The 15,397-nt window shown below is 36.3% G+C and overlaps 1 protein-coding gene across 3 annotated transcripts in view; it reads right to left on the bottom strand.

The window, feature by feature from the left end:
- Window positions 1-11,282, bottom strand: part of LOC138715273 (uncharacterized) — a 41,713-nt gene extending 30,431 nt beyond the window's left edge. Inside the window, exon 1 of one of the 3 annotated variants that reach the window (XM_069848021.1) lies at window positions 11,110-11,282. In XM_069848021.1, the coding sequence (XP_069704122.1) occupies window positions 11,110-11,185 (76 nt within the window). In that variant the 5' untranslated portion in view covers window positions 11,186-11,282. Of the gene's footprint in view, window positions 1-4,478; window positions 6,567-11,109 lie in introns of those variants that run through there. The other 2 variants (XM_069848022.1, XM_069848019.1) reach the window with 2 other exon arrangements.
- Between the last annotated feature and the right edge of the window lie 4,115 nt (window positions 11,283-15,397).

Here is a 15,397-nt window from a genome sequence, read left to right as displayed (position 1 = left end):
GTGTAGGTCATGACTTTCATCATGTGGCAGAAGTGGTAAGAAGCAGTTACCCTAAAGTAGAATTGTTGATTTCTTCTGTAAAACAAGTTTTTCTCAAAGCTCCCAGCAGAGCTCATATTTTGAAATACATGACCCTCAAATTTCATTGTCATATAAGCCAATTCTAATTAGGTAGGATTCCAAATTAAAACACTGTTCCAAGTTTGCCCAGTTGATGGTATGAACAAATAATGCGAAATATTATTGCAGTGATGTGTGGAGACTCAAATATGAAGATAACCTTGGACTTAACCCCAGCAGACACTGTGAATTTGAAATATAGTCCCATTACATCATGTGATGTTGAATGCAGTTTCAGTCAATATAAATCCGTCCTCAGAGACAACAAAAGAAGATGTGTTAATTAAATTTCATATTTAATGAATGAGAAGTAAAACATTATAATTATTATACTTTAAATAATTAAAAAGAAATTATCATTCTTGGTCATATCTCACTGAATAAACTTATCTAGGAGAATAAATTACAAATTACAGGTTGAAACACAACTACACACAACAATGATATAATATACGAAAAACGCAGAAATTAATTGAATAACCAGGATTGAAAATGCATTAAGTCCAAAGAAACAAATTTTACAGGAGAAACAAAAAACGTTGTAACTGCATTACTTTCTGTGAAAAAGTAATGCTTGTGGATTCATTCTCATACCTACACATGTACTAGAAACATTATTGCAGATATATGCAATCAGGATGTATTTGAGGGTTTAAATGACCTGGACTTGCATCTTTTTGATTCTTGGACATGATTAATAGGAACTGTGGGTGTCATGGGAAGTTTATATGTACAGCTGCCAAAAGAAAAAGTGGCCACTCTCTAGATAATAAGTTCCTTTTGGGTATCTCCGCTACAATTTGGAGACAGGCGATATTACATGTTGTTGGACCATGATGCCTGCTATATACAGTTGTAATTAAAGTATTCTATGTGTTACACTCATAGCATAATGGTAGCGTTCCGGGCTGGTATTCGTGAGGTCGTGGATTCGAACACCACCGAGTGCTTTTTATGTTTTTAAGATAGAGAGAAAATATAATTGCTGCTGCTTCTTTTATTTCTGTTTCAGTAGGCCTCACTGCTGTTGCTGTGCTTCCGATTTGTCTCCAAAACCTCTGTGGATGTTGAGAGAACATTTTGTCGTATGAAAACTGTATTATCTGACAGGAGACAGAACATGACAGTATAAAACTTAAAAGAACATTTGGTTGTAATGTGTAGAGGAGACGCAAGAAGAGCTTGCCACAGAAAGCTGCACAAACTTTCGGCAACGTTCGGGTACACTCGGCCTCGCTTCGATTGGCAAGCTGTCGACAGTTCAGTCGTCTGCTGGCTTGACGTTTCGAGCGAGATTTATCATAGCGCGTGTAGCATAACGTAAACCTAGTTGCAGAGAAACTAACAATAATATTGTTGAAAATACAGAAGCACGAACTTTTTACATATAGAAACAATGAATGAAATAACAAAGATGTTATAAGAAATATGTAATCGTGTAATAATTATTGATATGTGAGGTTGTAATAAAACACTAATACTATGTGATTTTATTCAAATATTCCGATAACTAGGGTACTAGGGTACTATGGCTGGTATATTTTAATCTGCAGTATGAAATCATTCTTGTACACATACACACATAATGTGGCGGGAAATATAGTCCGTAGCGACAATGAAGTCTCCTGCCATCCTGTTGTTTCACTTATGGCCAGTTTTTCCAAGTAATGTTTAATTTGGCTTAACAAATGTTAAATTAACAGCTGGTTTATTTTTAACGTTTTGTTAAGATGTTTTACATTTTTTCAACATAATTTTGTTTAAATAACCAACACTTAACTTTAACTGTCGTTAATATTATTCTAACTACTCAAAGCAGTTGGTAATGGTTTTGCATATATAAGACAACTTCTTATTGGCTGATATTATTAGGCCTATTTAAATTCTGTACTGTAGAGTAAGTCATGAAACATGTGTAAAATCATAACCTGTTACAGTAGCCATGATTCATACAGAACAGAGAGTTGATAAAGGAAAGTTGCATTGACTACTATTGAATAATAATAATAATTATTATTATTATAAGATGGTTATATTTTATAATGCTAAATATGAATTTCTGTTTAGAAAAATCTCAGCATTATGACCACCAGGTGACAATAATTACACGAATGTGTGTGTAGTCAACTGTACACAAAACCCCGAGGAGAATTCCATATCATATAAAATTCTCTAATTCAGGTCCATGTATAAATTATAATATGTAATTTCGTCCTAAAGAAGCAATTGCTGCTGAAACATTTTATTATTTACTCACTGCGTATTTTGAAGTACTATTGACATCGGCTATAGTTGAAGAGCCAGTAACATAGAATCTAGAGTTAATAGTAGCTGGTGAATTGGAACAAGTGGCCTATTTCTGTTTGTAGGATATTCAAATCTGACTTCAATTTCTTGCCACGTTGAGATCGCACATTTTCTCAATATTAAATGAATAATAGCTCAGCATCGAAATAAGCGTCAGTATGATAATCAGTTGACTTATAAAGATTATCTTCCCTATATTAATATTCCAAAATATCTTTCAAATTATATTCTAACCAGTAAATAAATTAATGAATCATTAAAACCTTAATGAAGCTTTGTGAAACCGGCCATATTTATTTACTGGTTCATTAAATAATTTTTATATCTCACCAAGCATCTTTAGCCTAACGAACCAGTAAAACTATCACTAAATTTAGTGATAGAAATTTCTGTCTTTAAATTTTTAATTATTCATTAGTTGCAATATAAAATGGCGGAACGTGTCGACACAGAATTGTTATATCTGGAACTGCTCGAAAATTAAGAGTCAAATGGAGATAATGTTGACCATTTAAAAACCGATCATTTTGAAAATTTGAATGACACAAAAATTCACAAAAGATACCGCGTCACGAAGATTGTGGTACAGGTACTCAAAATTTTAGAAGAAACTGATCATAGGTTAGAATATCATAAAAAAGGCTGCTGAGACAAAGCTGAAACTAGTCAACTAGATAACATACAACTGAATTTTATTTTAAGACATGAAAGTGATTATTATAACTACATACCGGTACCTAAGAAATATTAGTAAATTAATACATAATATGCATTCAAACATAACAAAACTTAATTGGTATATTAACTTTCATTTATTAGAATTATATTATAGCTAGCAATAAGATATGTTTGCACTGGCTTTAAAACAGAAGCGAAAGAGCTGGATTCTTGGAATTTATAATCGTTTTCTTTCCGATGGAAATTTAATTTTCCAGCAGGATAATCACCCCGCGCACACCGCCATAACGTTCAAAGACGGTTCACGGAAAAGCATGAAAAAGAGGAGGATTGACAAATATCGAGACATCCCACCTCAAAATCCAGATCAGTTCTGGGATCAAGTTCTGGCTACCTGGGAAGATTTCGCAAGGACCAGAACTATTTCCGCGATCTGGTAGACTCAATGCCCCGAAAATGCCAGGCAGTGATAGACGCCGGTGGCATGTGGACAAAGTATTAGATCCACATGTGTATTTCTTTTATTTTTCTTTAATTTGTTTGTTTATCTTTGTTTTATTTCAGGAAGAAAATTGATCTCCCAAGAGTTTTTTAAATTCTCCTAGTGAAGACAGAGTTGCGAAATAATTCGTTCCACTACACAAAATTAAAAAAATGAAGAAAGGTAACATGTATAAAAATTATTTACGTTAATAAAAAAAAAGTTATCGCCGAGAATCGAACACGGGCCCCAGGGATGGTAAGCCAACTCGCTACTGACTGCTCCATCGGAGAGACATGACGTAACCAGTGCGACGAGACACATATAGCTGCTCAGCTTGAAGTCTACGGAGACAGCGCACATATAAACGTACTCGTGTAAATATTTTAATGTTCAGTACTAGTTAATGTTTCATTTGGACTGATTTACTGAAGCTTGGTGAAACCGGCCCATACTCTAAAGATTCCTCAAAGAGAAACATAACATATTATTTTCACAACTTTTGTCTGAACAGCTGTGGTGTTATCTGCCATGTTTAACTGTTTGTTAAATGAGTTAACGGCCTGAAATCCTAGATTTAAAGTTAACAAACAGTTAAGAATCTGTTAAGCCAAACTGGTGTTGAACAAATGGAAAAACTGTATTTAACAAACTGTTGAAGGTTTAACAGTCGTTAAGTGTTCTAACAATACTTGGACAAACCGGCCATTAGTCTCCTTTCAAGGGTCTCTCCTGGGGATAAAACGCGATCAGAATGTGGTGCCGATCACACCACCTCATTCTAGTGTCGAGGTCATGGAAACACGGACCTCTATCTCTATGCCTCCCAAGCACCTTCATGGCATGTAAAGGGGATATCTTTGTCTTTTCTTAAAAATATTAGTAAATTTACCTGTAATCCTGTTTTTAGTCCGAATCTTCTGGAAGAGGCTGAAAACCACCCATTTCGTCTTCGTCTTTACTGTCACCCATGCTGTTGGTGTTGGCGTCACTAACACTCTCACTGCTGCTTTCATTCCCCAGGTTAATGACAATGCGATCTGATGCTTCATCCATTATATGGTCGCTCTCAGCGTACTTGTCTTCAATGTCTATTACGTGCCAACATTGAGTCCACCATTCTTCTGCCCCAATCGATGCGATTCTTTCCGTCAATAACTTTATTGCATCATCAAGCTTGAAAGTAACATTCTTTTATGCTACATAATCTTTAATATGAGCCCAAATCATTTCGATTGGGTTCAAGTCTGGATGGTAAAGTGGTAGTCTGAGAACCATGTGCCCATAGATGGCAAGCAGTCTGTCGATTTGATAAATCTTGTAGCGTGATTTGTGGGCTTTAACCAAGGCGTACAATTCAGGTTTCAATATTTCGGTAGAAAATGGAATACTCTTACTAATCAACCAGTCCTGCATTACTGTTTTCTGGGAAGATGATGTGGGTGCACGATCACATTGTACATTATGGTATGAGGCATTATCAATCACGACTACAGAATTGGGTGTCAAATTAGGAATTTATTTCTCTGTCAGACATTTTTTATAGTTCCTATAATTCATCTCATCGTGGTAATCCCCGGTTGTCTGATTGGATTTGAAAATCAACAAAACATTTGGGATGAAACCTGCATCAGAACCAGCATGCACAATTATTAATCGTTGGCTTTTCGAGACAGGAGATTTCAGTAAGTGAAGAGAACCGTCACCCCAAGCGCTAGGCTTTGTGTGCGAACTATGCAAATATGTCTCATCAGTGTAAACAATAGGCCTGCCCTCTTCTTGGTACCGTCTTACGCTCTTTATGTACTGCATACGCAGGAGCCTTATGTCATGCTTCTCCATAAGTATTCTCCTCATGTCTTCTGTCTTCCTCCATCGAAAATCTAGGCCTCGAACTATCTTGCTTAGTGTTCTTAGTACGGATCTTTCCGAGTGTTGGTCTCTCACCATTGGTAATGTGAAAATTGTGAATCGTATGCCTTACCACGCATTTATCAAAATCGTCTAATTCACACTTCTTGAGAGATTTCGGTCTTCTCTTTCCTGGAGTTGAAAATGAGTTCACTTCATAGCTTTCAATTTTTTGTTGTTCTTGTATCACATTACACACGGATCTATCGGACACACCTGTTGCTTCAGCCTCTTTCTTTTGTATATCCCTTATGTTACGAGTGGAGCCTGTTTCGTTTTTTCATAAATTTATAAACATTATAAATAACTTCCCTAGTTTGACCGTGTAACGTTTTAGCACTTCCTAACTTAGAGCGAAATGGGGGCATTGTTAAATGCACAGAATGTTATACAGAACTCTGTTTTCCAACAAACGCACTTTGAACTATATAATACGCAGAATATTTAATGCACACGCTGGCTTCTACTTGCTCTGCACAATACACTCCACGATACGAACAGCTCAAGACCGCGCTTTAGAATGCACCCTGTAATCAGCATTAGTGATTCACAGGAGCCCCGTAACGAGCATAGTGGCATGAGGACTGAATATCATTCACTGCGCATCAGTCAAATGGGCAAGCTCTTCTTGCGTCTCCTCTAACCAACATAAGCTAATACAATTTCATAAAACTTTGCTGTCAAGTGTAGATAGAAACATTTTAAGTTAAATATTACAAAAAATCCACAACAACGTCAACATAAATATGCTGATAGATTAATCAGATAAATAATAAAATATAAGTCTAAAACTATTTTCCTTTTATTGCCTTCTTTTTTTTTTGTCTATTTTAGTTGTTTATAATGCCTTTTTGCCTGCCTATTTTAAAGATTTATAATGCCTGAACTTCCGGTTATAACATTATCCATTAGACAATGATAAAAACATTTCTCCATTCATCCATCCACTCCCTTATAAAAAAGCAACACTTTCTTTGGGTGCTCCCAACATCAGTTTGTCTCATCCTCTTGTGAGGAAAAATAAAAAGTGGAGGAATGAAGTAACCAAAGAGATTCATCGCAAATGTGAGGGTAATATTATTCACTTTTTCTCCACCGTCAGTTTGCCGACATGTCTCTCCTCTTTGCTTGCTAAAATCTTTTGGTTCTTGTGCACATATGAAACACTTGTTTCATCAGCATTATAAATTCGAGATGACAAGAAATGGTGTTTCTCTATTAAAGAGTCCAACTTGGAAAAGTATATCACATAAAGTTGGTATTTTCTGAGATGTGTAAAGGTAGTTCAGTATGACATTCCATAAAGTTCTTGTAGAAATGCTTTCCCATAATTTTCGTGTCCACAGTTCAGGATGACATTCCATAAAGTTCTTGTACAAAGCTTCCCTGCAGTTTTCGTTTCTTTATTAAATCTAATTTCAATTTTTCCACCACGCATAAGCTAATTTGATAAATTCTTTTCTAGTCAATGGCATTACACAACTGTTGAGTTCTTTAAGGTGCTGCATAACTGTTCCTTGATGTCAACAAAAGTTGGCTGAAAACATCCAAATTTGCGTTGCAGTTTAACCTGTTCATCTTTGCTTAGCTGTATAATCCTTTTGTCCAATGAACTTTTGAGAACATCAGGCCTATTGGCCACTTCTCTAATCCCCATTTTCCCACCAAGAACAATGTTGAGTGCATTCTTCATTGATCGTACATTCCAAGAATCTCTAGGCTATTTGTTGTTTGCTGATTAGGTTTTAACTTCAACCTATAAAAAAAAATAGAATTTATAAAAGTATAACTTCTTTTAACATTTATTTTTAAGTTCAAGTCTTGTAGTAAAATGTGTCACAACAAACAAAATGCTATACAAATTAATACTGTATATTTAAAAAATGGCACTTAATAAAAAAATGTCCTACATTCAATATGCAGGGTCCAAGGTGCATTACTTTGGACTGGCAACACAGAATGCATACTGGTTCCAGTCCTCATAGCAGAATACATTTTCTCATAGTTTATGATAGTTTAAGAAACTGGTGCCCACCCGCATTGTGAGGAAACTGGGAAGCTACAATAGATGGCATAATCTGGGTTGTAAAAACCAGATTAACGGCTGGAGAACAGACTTGCTGACTACACGTATCCACTTCTTTGCTCTATGGGCATATGTGAGCCTGAGGTTAGCACTGATTAGTAGGACCTGGCCCTCATTGGACTGTTGAATAAAAGATTATTAATTTAAGAAATATTAAGTATAAATTGTTAATAAATTTCAAAGGAAACATAGGCATTGTCTTTAAGTTTAGTTTGTAAAACTAAGATACCAACATGATCAGAAAGATATAGGACTGGTAAACATTTGTTTTCTAAAGAGCTTGTGTGTTTCAATTAGCCTAAGTTATTTTCCATATGATTTAAAAATTAACATAAAATGAGCACATTTCATGGAGAGAAGTTATGTCTGGAGATAGGGACACATTTTGTGGTGTCCGGGGCCACCAGACATCAAGTCACTGGGGCTCCTGGCAAAATGTGCAAACGAAAAAACAGTGTAGATCAAAATTTGAGGTTAGTTTTGAGTAGGTATTATAACCAATATTAAACCTACATGAATAACAACTGTGATATATACAACAGTAAAATATTAAATTGTTTACTTGTAAATCCTTTACCTTTGTTTGAAATTTAGATGTGGCAAAACTTCACAAACAGATTAATACAATAATAACAACTTATCATTCTGTTGACATAGCTAGGTTGTTTAAAGTTCTGGGATGCAAGGTGATTACCACCTTCAAGATGTTATGCTAAGGTTACCAGAATTTTTTCACAATTTCCAGAGACAGATATCTATCGATTTATATGAAAAAACTACTTTCAACATCATTCACTTAGTTTACACGCATTTAAAAGAATAAAAATATTCATTACACTTAATTACTATTTAAATTACTGGTATTTTTCTGAAGAGTGAATTTTTTTAAGCAGATCTTCTCTGTATTCCCAATTTCGTGAACAGTTTCTAAAGTAATTCTGGATATTTGGGATGTCCACATCATGCTCACTGAACAAAAAATTCTCCCCACTGTAGCATTACGAAGACACAGAGACAGTAACAATCAAATTCTGGAGTTGTGCACAGAAAATCATTTTCTCCGACAAAAATTTTAAGATTTCGCATTTTCTTCATTCCAATTTGCTATATTCTCTGAAGTCACATTTCTTCAACCAAGAAATTTAATCAAATTATCTTCATCCAGGTCAAGTCCATCTATGTTTGAAAATTCAAAATTTTCTCTTTCTGGAGATCTCAGCAATTTACATTCCATACATATCTTATCTTGAGAATGAATAGGCCTACTGCAGGCATGAGATATTCGATATCATTTTCATAAGATTATAATAATTAATGCTGAAAATCCCGGAGTATCTGGGGACAAAAAAGCAAAATTCGGGAACTGTTCCTGAAAAATGGGGCTGTCTGGCAACTTTAGCTAATGTCATTTATGGGCACTATTTAAGAACTCATTGATTGATGAGTTATCTGCCGTCCAGGGTTAGGTAGATTAGAATAAATATTGGTATTTACTTTCGTTTTGGTAACCAGAAATAAAATATTGTTTGTCAGGCTATATGAAGTTCATATAAAATTATAAACAGCGCACAGAAAGTTTAGCTGATAATATTGTTTATGGTCCAGGAACAATATTAGTGTTCTGCGAAAACTGCGTGGAAAAAAAAAAACTTAATTCTTTACAACAGCATTACCATGTTGAAATAAAAACGTATTTACATACCATAAACAAAAGAAAAACTGAGTTCTGGCACCAATTTCGCACCGAAATAAGAGTCGAAAGATGCTGTGACAGTGATGGCCAGTGGAGAGATGTGGGCAGACAGGATCATTCCGCCAAGGTTTGAGGGATAGGTGGCAGTGAGGGACAACACATACATCTCATTTCCGTGCGTTTCCTTGATCACAGAGTAAAAGCGAGTTTTCGTAAGGTCGAATCAGTGACAAGTTAGGTTAGTTCAGGCTATAGCTATGCATTGCATGTACCCACAATTATCTAATAATGTGCCCTTTCTATCAAGACATGCTTAAATATTAAACTAAACTAACCTAACCTGGCACTGATTCGACCTTACGAAAACTCGCTTTTTCTCTGTGATTAGTAAGGAAACGCATGGAAATGAGTTGCATGTGCTGTCCCTCCCTGCTGCCTATCCTTTGCACATCGCTCAAACGATCCCACCTGCCCGAACCTCTCCACCAGCCATTACTTTCACAGCAACTTCCGACTCTTATTTTCGGTGTGAAATTTGCATCGGCATTCAATTTTGTTCGTATACTATACATATAACTCAAGGATGTAAATACATTTGTACCTTAATGTGATAAGGCGATAGTACAGAAATACTTTTTACCAGTTAAATGTTATGTTTTATTTAACGACGCTCGCAACTGCAGAGGTTATATCAGCGTCGCCGGATGTGCCGGAATTTTGTCCCGCAGGAGTTCTTTTACATGCTAGTAAATCTACTGACATGAGCCTGTCACATTTAAGCACACTTAAATGCCATCGACCTGGCCCGGGATCGAACCCGCAACCTTGGGCATAGAAGGCCAGCGCTATACCAACTTGCCAACCAGGTCGACTCTTTTTACCAGTAATTACATGGAAATTGTAATTGCATATTTCATTATACAGAGTAAATCATCTCATCCTGCGGATTTGTAAGTTATACAATCCCACGATTTTACAGTCTATGCTGTAAACACCGTCCCCTGCATCGTGTCGATTTGGGCCAATTTGGCTGCCCCAGCGTGGGACGACTAGCATTCCACTAGCGCAACTGTGTGCGTGCTGGGCTTTATAGGTGAAGGCCTGAGGTTCTTGGCATCTGAAGATAATATTTTATGTAGGGTCATGTAACGGAAGCTGATAGTTTGGCACGGAAGAGATGAATAATAATGTTTCCTTGATAGTGGTTAATGTTGAATGCTTAATTATGTAAATTTCAATTAAATCACAAATCGATATTAAGTTTCAATTAAACCACAAGTCGCTATTAGAATCTCCTTTATTGAACATAATAAATAAATGCGAATAACATTACATGAAATGACAGACATAAGGCATTGAATGATCATATTAACAAAGGACAGCATCGTAGCCTTATCGGACTGGCTGGTGAATGCGGCGGGCCACTTATGAGCACTTGCATGTCGTATCGCCTGTAAAATGCAGGTTTGTCTAATTGCCAATCCGCAGGATGAGAAGATTCACCCTGTATATTCAGATAAAAATTAAACACCTAATACTATGTCATTTGTTTAAGATTATATATGTATGTAAAAACAAGCCATTCAAACAAATAAAAAGTATAGCCTACTTTCGTGTAGCTTTTCTGGAAAAATAGGGTCTACCTAAAATACCGATAATTAAATACATACAGTATTTATATATTTCTAGTATATCACATAAATCCGTTCCCTGGTCATGACCACCAGACGTAAGCTTACCTGTGCACTAGTTTTTCCAAACATTCTATTAAGCTAGTATGCTAGCCTAGTATAACTTACATGCCTAGGCTATATCTGCCATCAGAATACTTACTGAATTTGATTAGTCTTACTTCATACGACAAATTTGGTGGAGGGTTTAAATCTCTGATATTCCATATTGCTGGCATGGCTGTATTTATTAAAACCGATGGGCCATGGAGGAGAACTTAAAATTATAACCTATAAACACCACAAACAACCATACCAGAAATGAACCAGTGCCGCCAACCCGATTCTTGAAACGTTGAAAGCCCGTTTTAAAACAGTTCAAAAATCGCTAAATAGATATAGTATGAAAGTAGACAGAAAAGTTTGTTGCTGTGAGGGTTAGAAAAAGCCGCTGAATCCCTATATGAACAACACAAATTTGATAAATGTTTATTTTAGGTAAATTACTTATTGAACCAATACAGAAATACATCAAATCTAGCGGAAAACTGCGATTATTGGCGAAACTGACACCGTCAGCAGCAGTGAGCTTGTAATAACACGGCCGCCAACTAAATTCTCGAAAACTTGCTATAACCCTATAACGCAATACAGAAGTCAGTAAATTGATAAATTATCAATGTACTGTTCTCCAACCGGGAGATCAACCGTGAAAGGAATGTGCTTAATATTGCCTCATCTATTGGAACGAAGTAGATAAATAATATTACGATATTACCGTTATAACGCCAGTTTAAAAACCATGCGCTCTCCTGCATATGTTATTTCCTGTATGAAGAGATTAAAAGACCAGGAGATTAACTGTGATCTAATTTTGTAACTAGGGTAGTATCAATATGTCTGTATCAAGGGTAAATCGCAATATAGCGAACGTAGAAGCTCCTCCCACCACCCCTTCCACTTTTCCCCTACTAGCTCAACAGACATTCTACGTGATAGGCGAGTGTTATGTCGAATGCACATTTCATGTGGGTTGGGATAACTTCCCCTACTGGCGTTCGCTATATTGCGATTTATCCTGTATCAATGTTATGGTTTGTACTGTGAGAGCTAGCCAATAGAGATAAGAGTACCCACGTGTGTGACCTTCTGACATCTTATGACATCAACATTCATTGACAGCATTATCCCCCTTCGTCTCATCCGGCAGAGACTTTCTCGTGGTTGGAGCACAGTATAAGGAGATTATTTTGCAACTGTAATGGTTATGAAAATCACTAAATCCCTACACAAACAAAATAAATTTGATCAATTTTGTCCTTTAAAGCAACAGGGAAATATATTACAGCTAGCGGGAAGACCGCAGTATTGGCTACATTGTCAGTACCATATAATAATAAGAAGAAAAGCGCAAAATGTGCAACAATATGTCAGTGACATATCTATTATCCGTATTTACATCATACCAGCCGTGACTGCAATAAAATTTAGTTGACCTAGTGTTTAATAGAATATTTATTTTTGTTACAGTTATTATCGATATATTGTTTGCAATAATATATAATAATATGTCTAAAACGCAAAGTATATACCATCTACTTATGCAAGAACCAATCAGATATAAAGTATCTTCCAGGTCGTGAAGGCGGTCGCTTTCAATGTTGTTTTGTATTCAACATTAAAGTTTGTCACTTCTTTGTTAATTGTAAAAATATTTATCATATTCCTTATTGCTGTCTTCATTCAATTATACGATTTACAAGAATAATATTTTGAGATAATATTCTGTTAATTTCGTTAATTCCAGAGTCATCAATACCCTTGCTACGAGCCGTTCTTTAGTTAGTGTTTGGGCTGTCCACTAGATGACATTGTATGTACTCTTTCAGACATAGCTTCTGCATCTTTCCCCACCATCACGTCGCGTCGTCAAACACCCGGATTAATGGGCTATGAAAGATAGTGTATGTCGCGTGAGTCTGAAAATATGTGTGACTGTTTTACAATGCTGTAAACGGCATTGCACCAATAGCGTTCAGACTGGCGTCTGAGAGTCTATTCGAAGGAATTCCACATCTAATAAAGTAATGGCGCTAGACTGAAAAAGTCTCCTACTAATGGTGCAAATAATGTCCGTGTTCAGGACGCTCAAGTGATAAACGGGGAAAAAATAAGACCTTCAATTTGTTTAAGAAAATCATGATTTAATTTCACTTAATGTCTGTAATAATACGATTTTAGTATTGGTAGACCCAGTCCGATTTTAGAAGGCACAAATCTGTGACAGTGCCCCAGAATAAATATAAAGACTGTTGAAATTACTAGAGATTAATTCTTTATTTAACATCTCTTTTCAAAAACAGAGGATGGCGAAATTAGAATGAAAGGAACCAACCTCAAAGTTTCTTTGTCCATAAAAAAATTTACAGATTCATTCGGAGTATACAATCCACGTCTCTTTAGTAAAGCCGTCAGATAGGATAGAAAACTTAAATATAACTTTAATCGCTTACTTTACAAACAGAAAAAAAAAACAAAGATATATTATAGGGTAATACTAATGATGGCATGAGAATGGCAGAAGAAATCGACATAATCGGAGAATTCTAGCGCCTTTTCTGTCGTAGGCCTACTTATCAAATGACTTTCCCGAAATCGAACTTCGGCACCTTTAGTACGAAGCTCTTAGCCGACTGAGCTATGGCTGGGCCTATTAACAATGAAGTTTTATCGTTGGAGTAAAATTGTAATGTAACGTATTTCAAATAAACGTTTTTTCGTTTAAATACCTGTTTTGCGGTTTAATAGTTTCTGATTAGTAAAACAAAAGTACAATATAAGTAAATACAGTAGCTACATTCAAGTGTTTAGAACACCATTTGCTGATGTCAAGATTGCTGAAAATACTTATTTTCATTAAAATGTCAATATATGGGCCTATTTTACAGATTCACAAACTTCATGTTTGATATGTATGTTTAGTCAGCAGTCCGAAACGAAGACTGATTAGAAACTCATAAGTGACACCACTAAAGTATCACTCATAAGACAACTAAGCCAGGAGATAATGGGATAGGGTGGCCAACTAAATACAAAATAATAATAATAATTTAAAAAATTAAGGCGTCCACTCACATGCTATGGAATAGCACATTAGTCCATCGCGAGGAGTAGTGACCTGCGTATCGGACTGCTGAACTGCGGGTCCGGGTTCAAATCCTGATTGGGACAAGTTGAGAGTCTTTCCGAGATTTTCTCTCAGAATAAATGCTGAGTAACTTTCGGCGTTGGACCCTGGATTCATTTCGATTGCATTACCACTGTGGCGGCTGGAGGTATAACAATGAGTTGTACCATATGTATAAATGAACACAGAGAAAGGCAGAAAATAGGAAAGACTGAAGAATACTGGGTTTGCAGTGAAAGACCTACCCTTTGGCAGAACACTATGAATGAATGTAGTTGCTGCCATAAAATTCTCAATAATATGGTGATTGAGACACATAATGAGGAAAAAAGAAAAGGATATACAGTATTAAAAGACTCTTGTTCAGCCAGATAAAGGGCCAAAGAGGACTTGAGCGACCAAAATTGAGATGGTTAGATGGTGTAACGGACGATTTGAACAAAAGGCATATTCGAAACTGGAGAAGGATAACACAGGAATAGGATACTTGAAAGTGGATTGTTGCAGATGACAAGGCCCACCTCGGACTGTAGCACAAATGATTGTGATGATGAAGTCTTTCTTTCTTTGCAGTTGAAATATGGCGCCTATGTTAAGTCTGGAAGAGAGAGCTAAGCAGGGGCGGCTCGTCCATAAGAGCTGCGGAGCTGCAGCACTCTCTGCTTTGACAGGAAAATAATAATATTTGTTTTAATTTGTAGAAGAATTGCTACAGCTTTTATTGGTAAATTGCTTTATATTTCATCTGGCCGGGAATATGTACTATTATCTTATGCATAATCTTTTTGCGCGTCGACTGTATTGGAATTGACACTGCATTCAAAGTCGTCCTGGGATCTGCAGGGTGGTCAGTTCATAGAACAGGCCGGGCATGAGAGCGGCTCAGTCTAGTCGGCCAGAGCTGCTCTCGTTCCGAAAGGCACTTCAATTCCAAGCCAGAGCAGAACGCTCACGCAGTGGCTGACTCGCATTACAGCTACCTTCCCTGCATTAATATAACAAGAGCCACAGTTGTTCTAGTCATTCAGTCTGTCAGTACATAATAGTTTATAAGGATATTACATGAATCCATTGTACATTACAGAATTTATAACACTCTTATTAATGTAATGAAATAAACTTCGCTCTATGCACACACACAAATCATTAGGCTTATTTACATAAGCCATACGCACATACTGCAACCTCATCACCACGGTTCTACGAGACAGGCATATGGCTTCCACTTCCCCTACTTGCTGTGGACAGAGTTAATCTGCCAATA

This window comes from Periplaneta americana, chromosome 15 (genome assembly GCF_040183065.1).
Source record: "Periplaneta americana isolate PAMFEO1 chromosome 15, P.americana_PAMFEO1_priV1, whole genome shotgun sequence".
In the NCBI taxonomy this organism is placed as follows: domain Eukaryota; kingdom Metazoa; phylum Arthropoda; class Insecta; order Blattodea; family Blattidae; genus Periplaneta; species Periplaneta americana.
The sequence above is the reverse complement of the archived record's forward strand: the minus strand, read 5'-3'. Positions and strand labels throughout refer to the sequence as shown.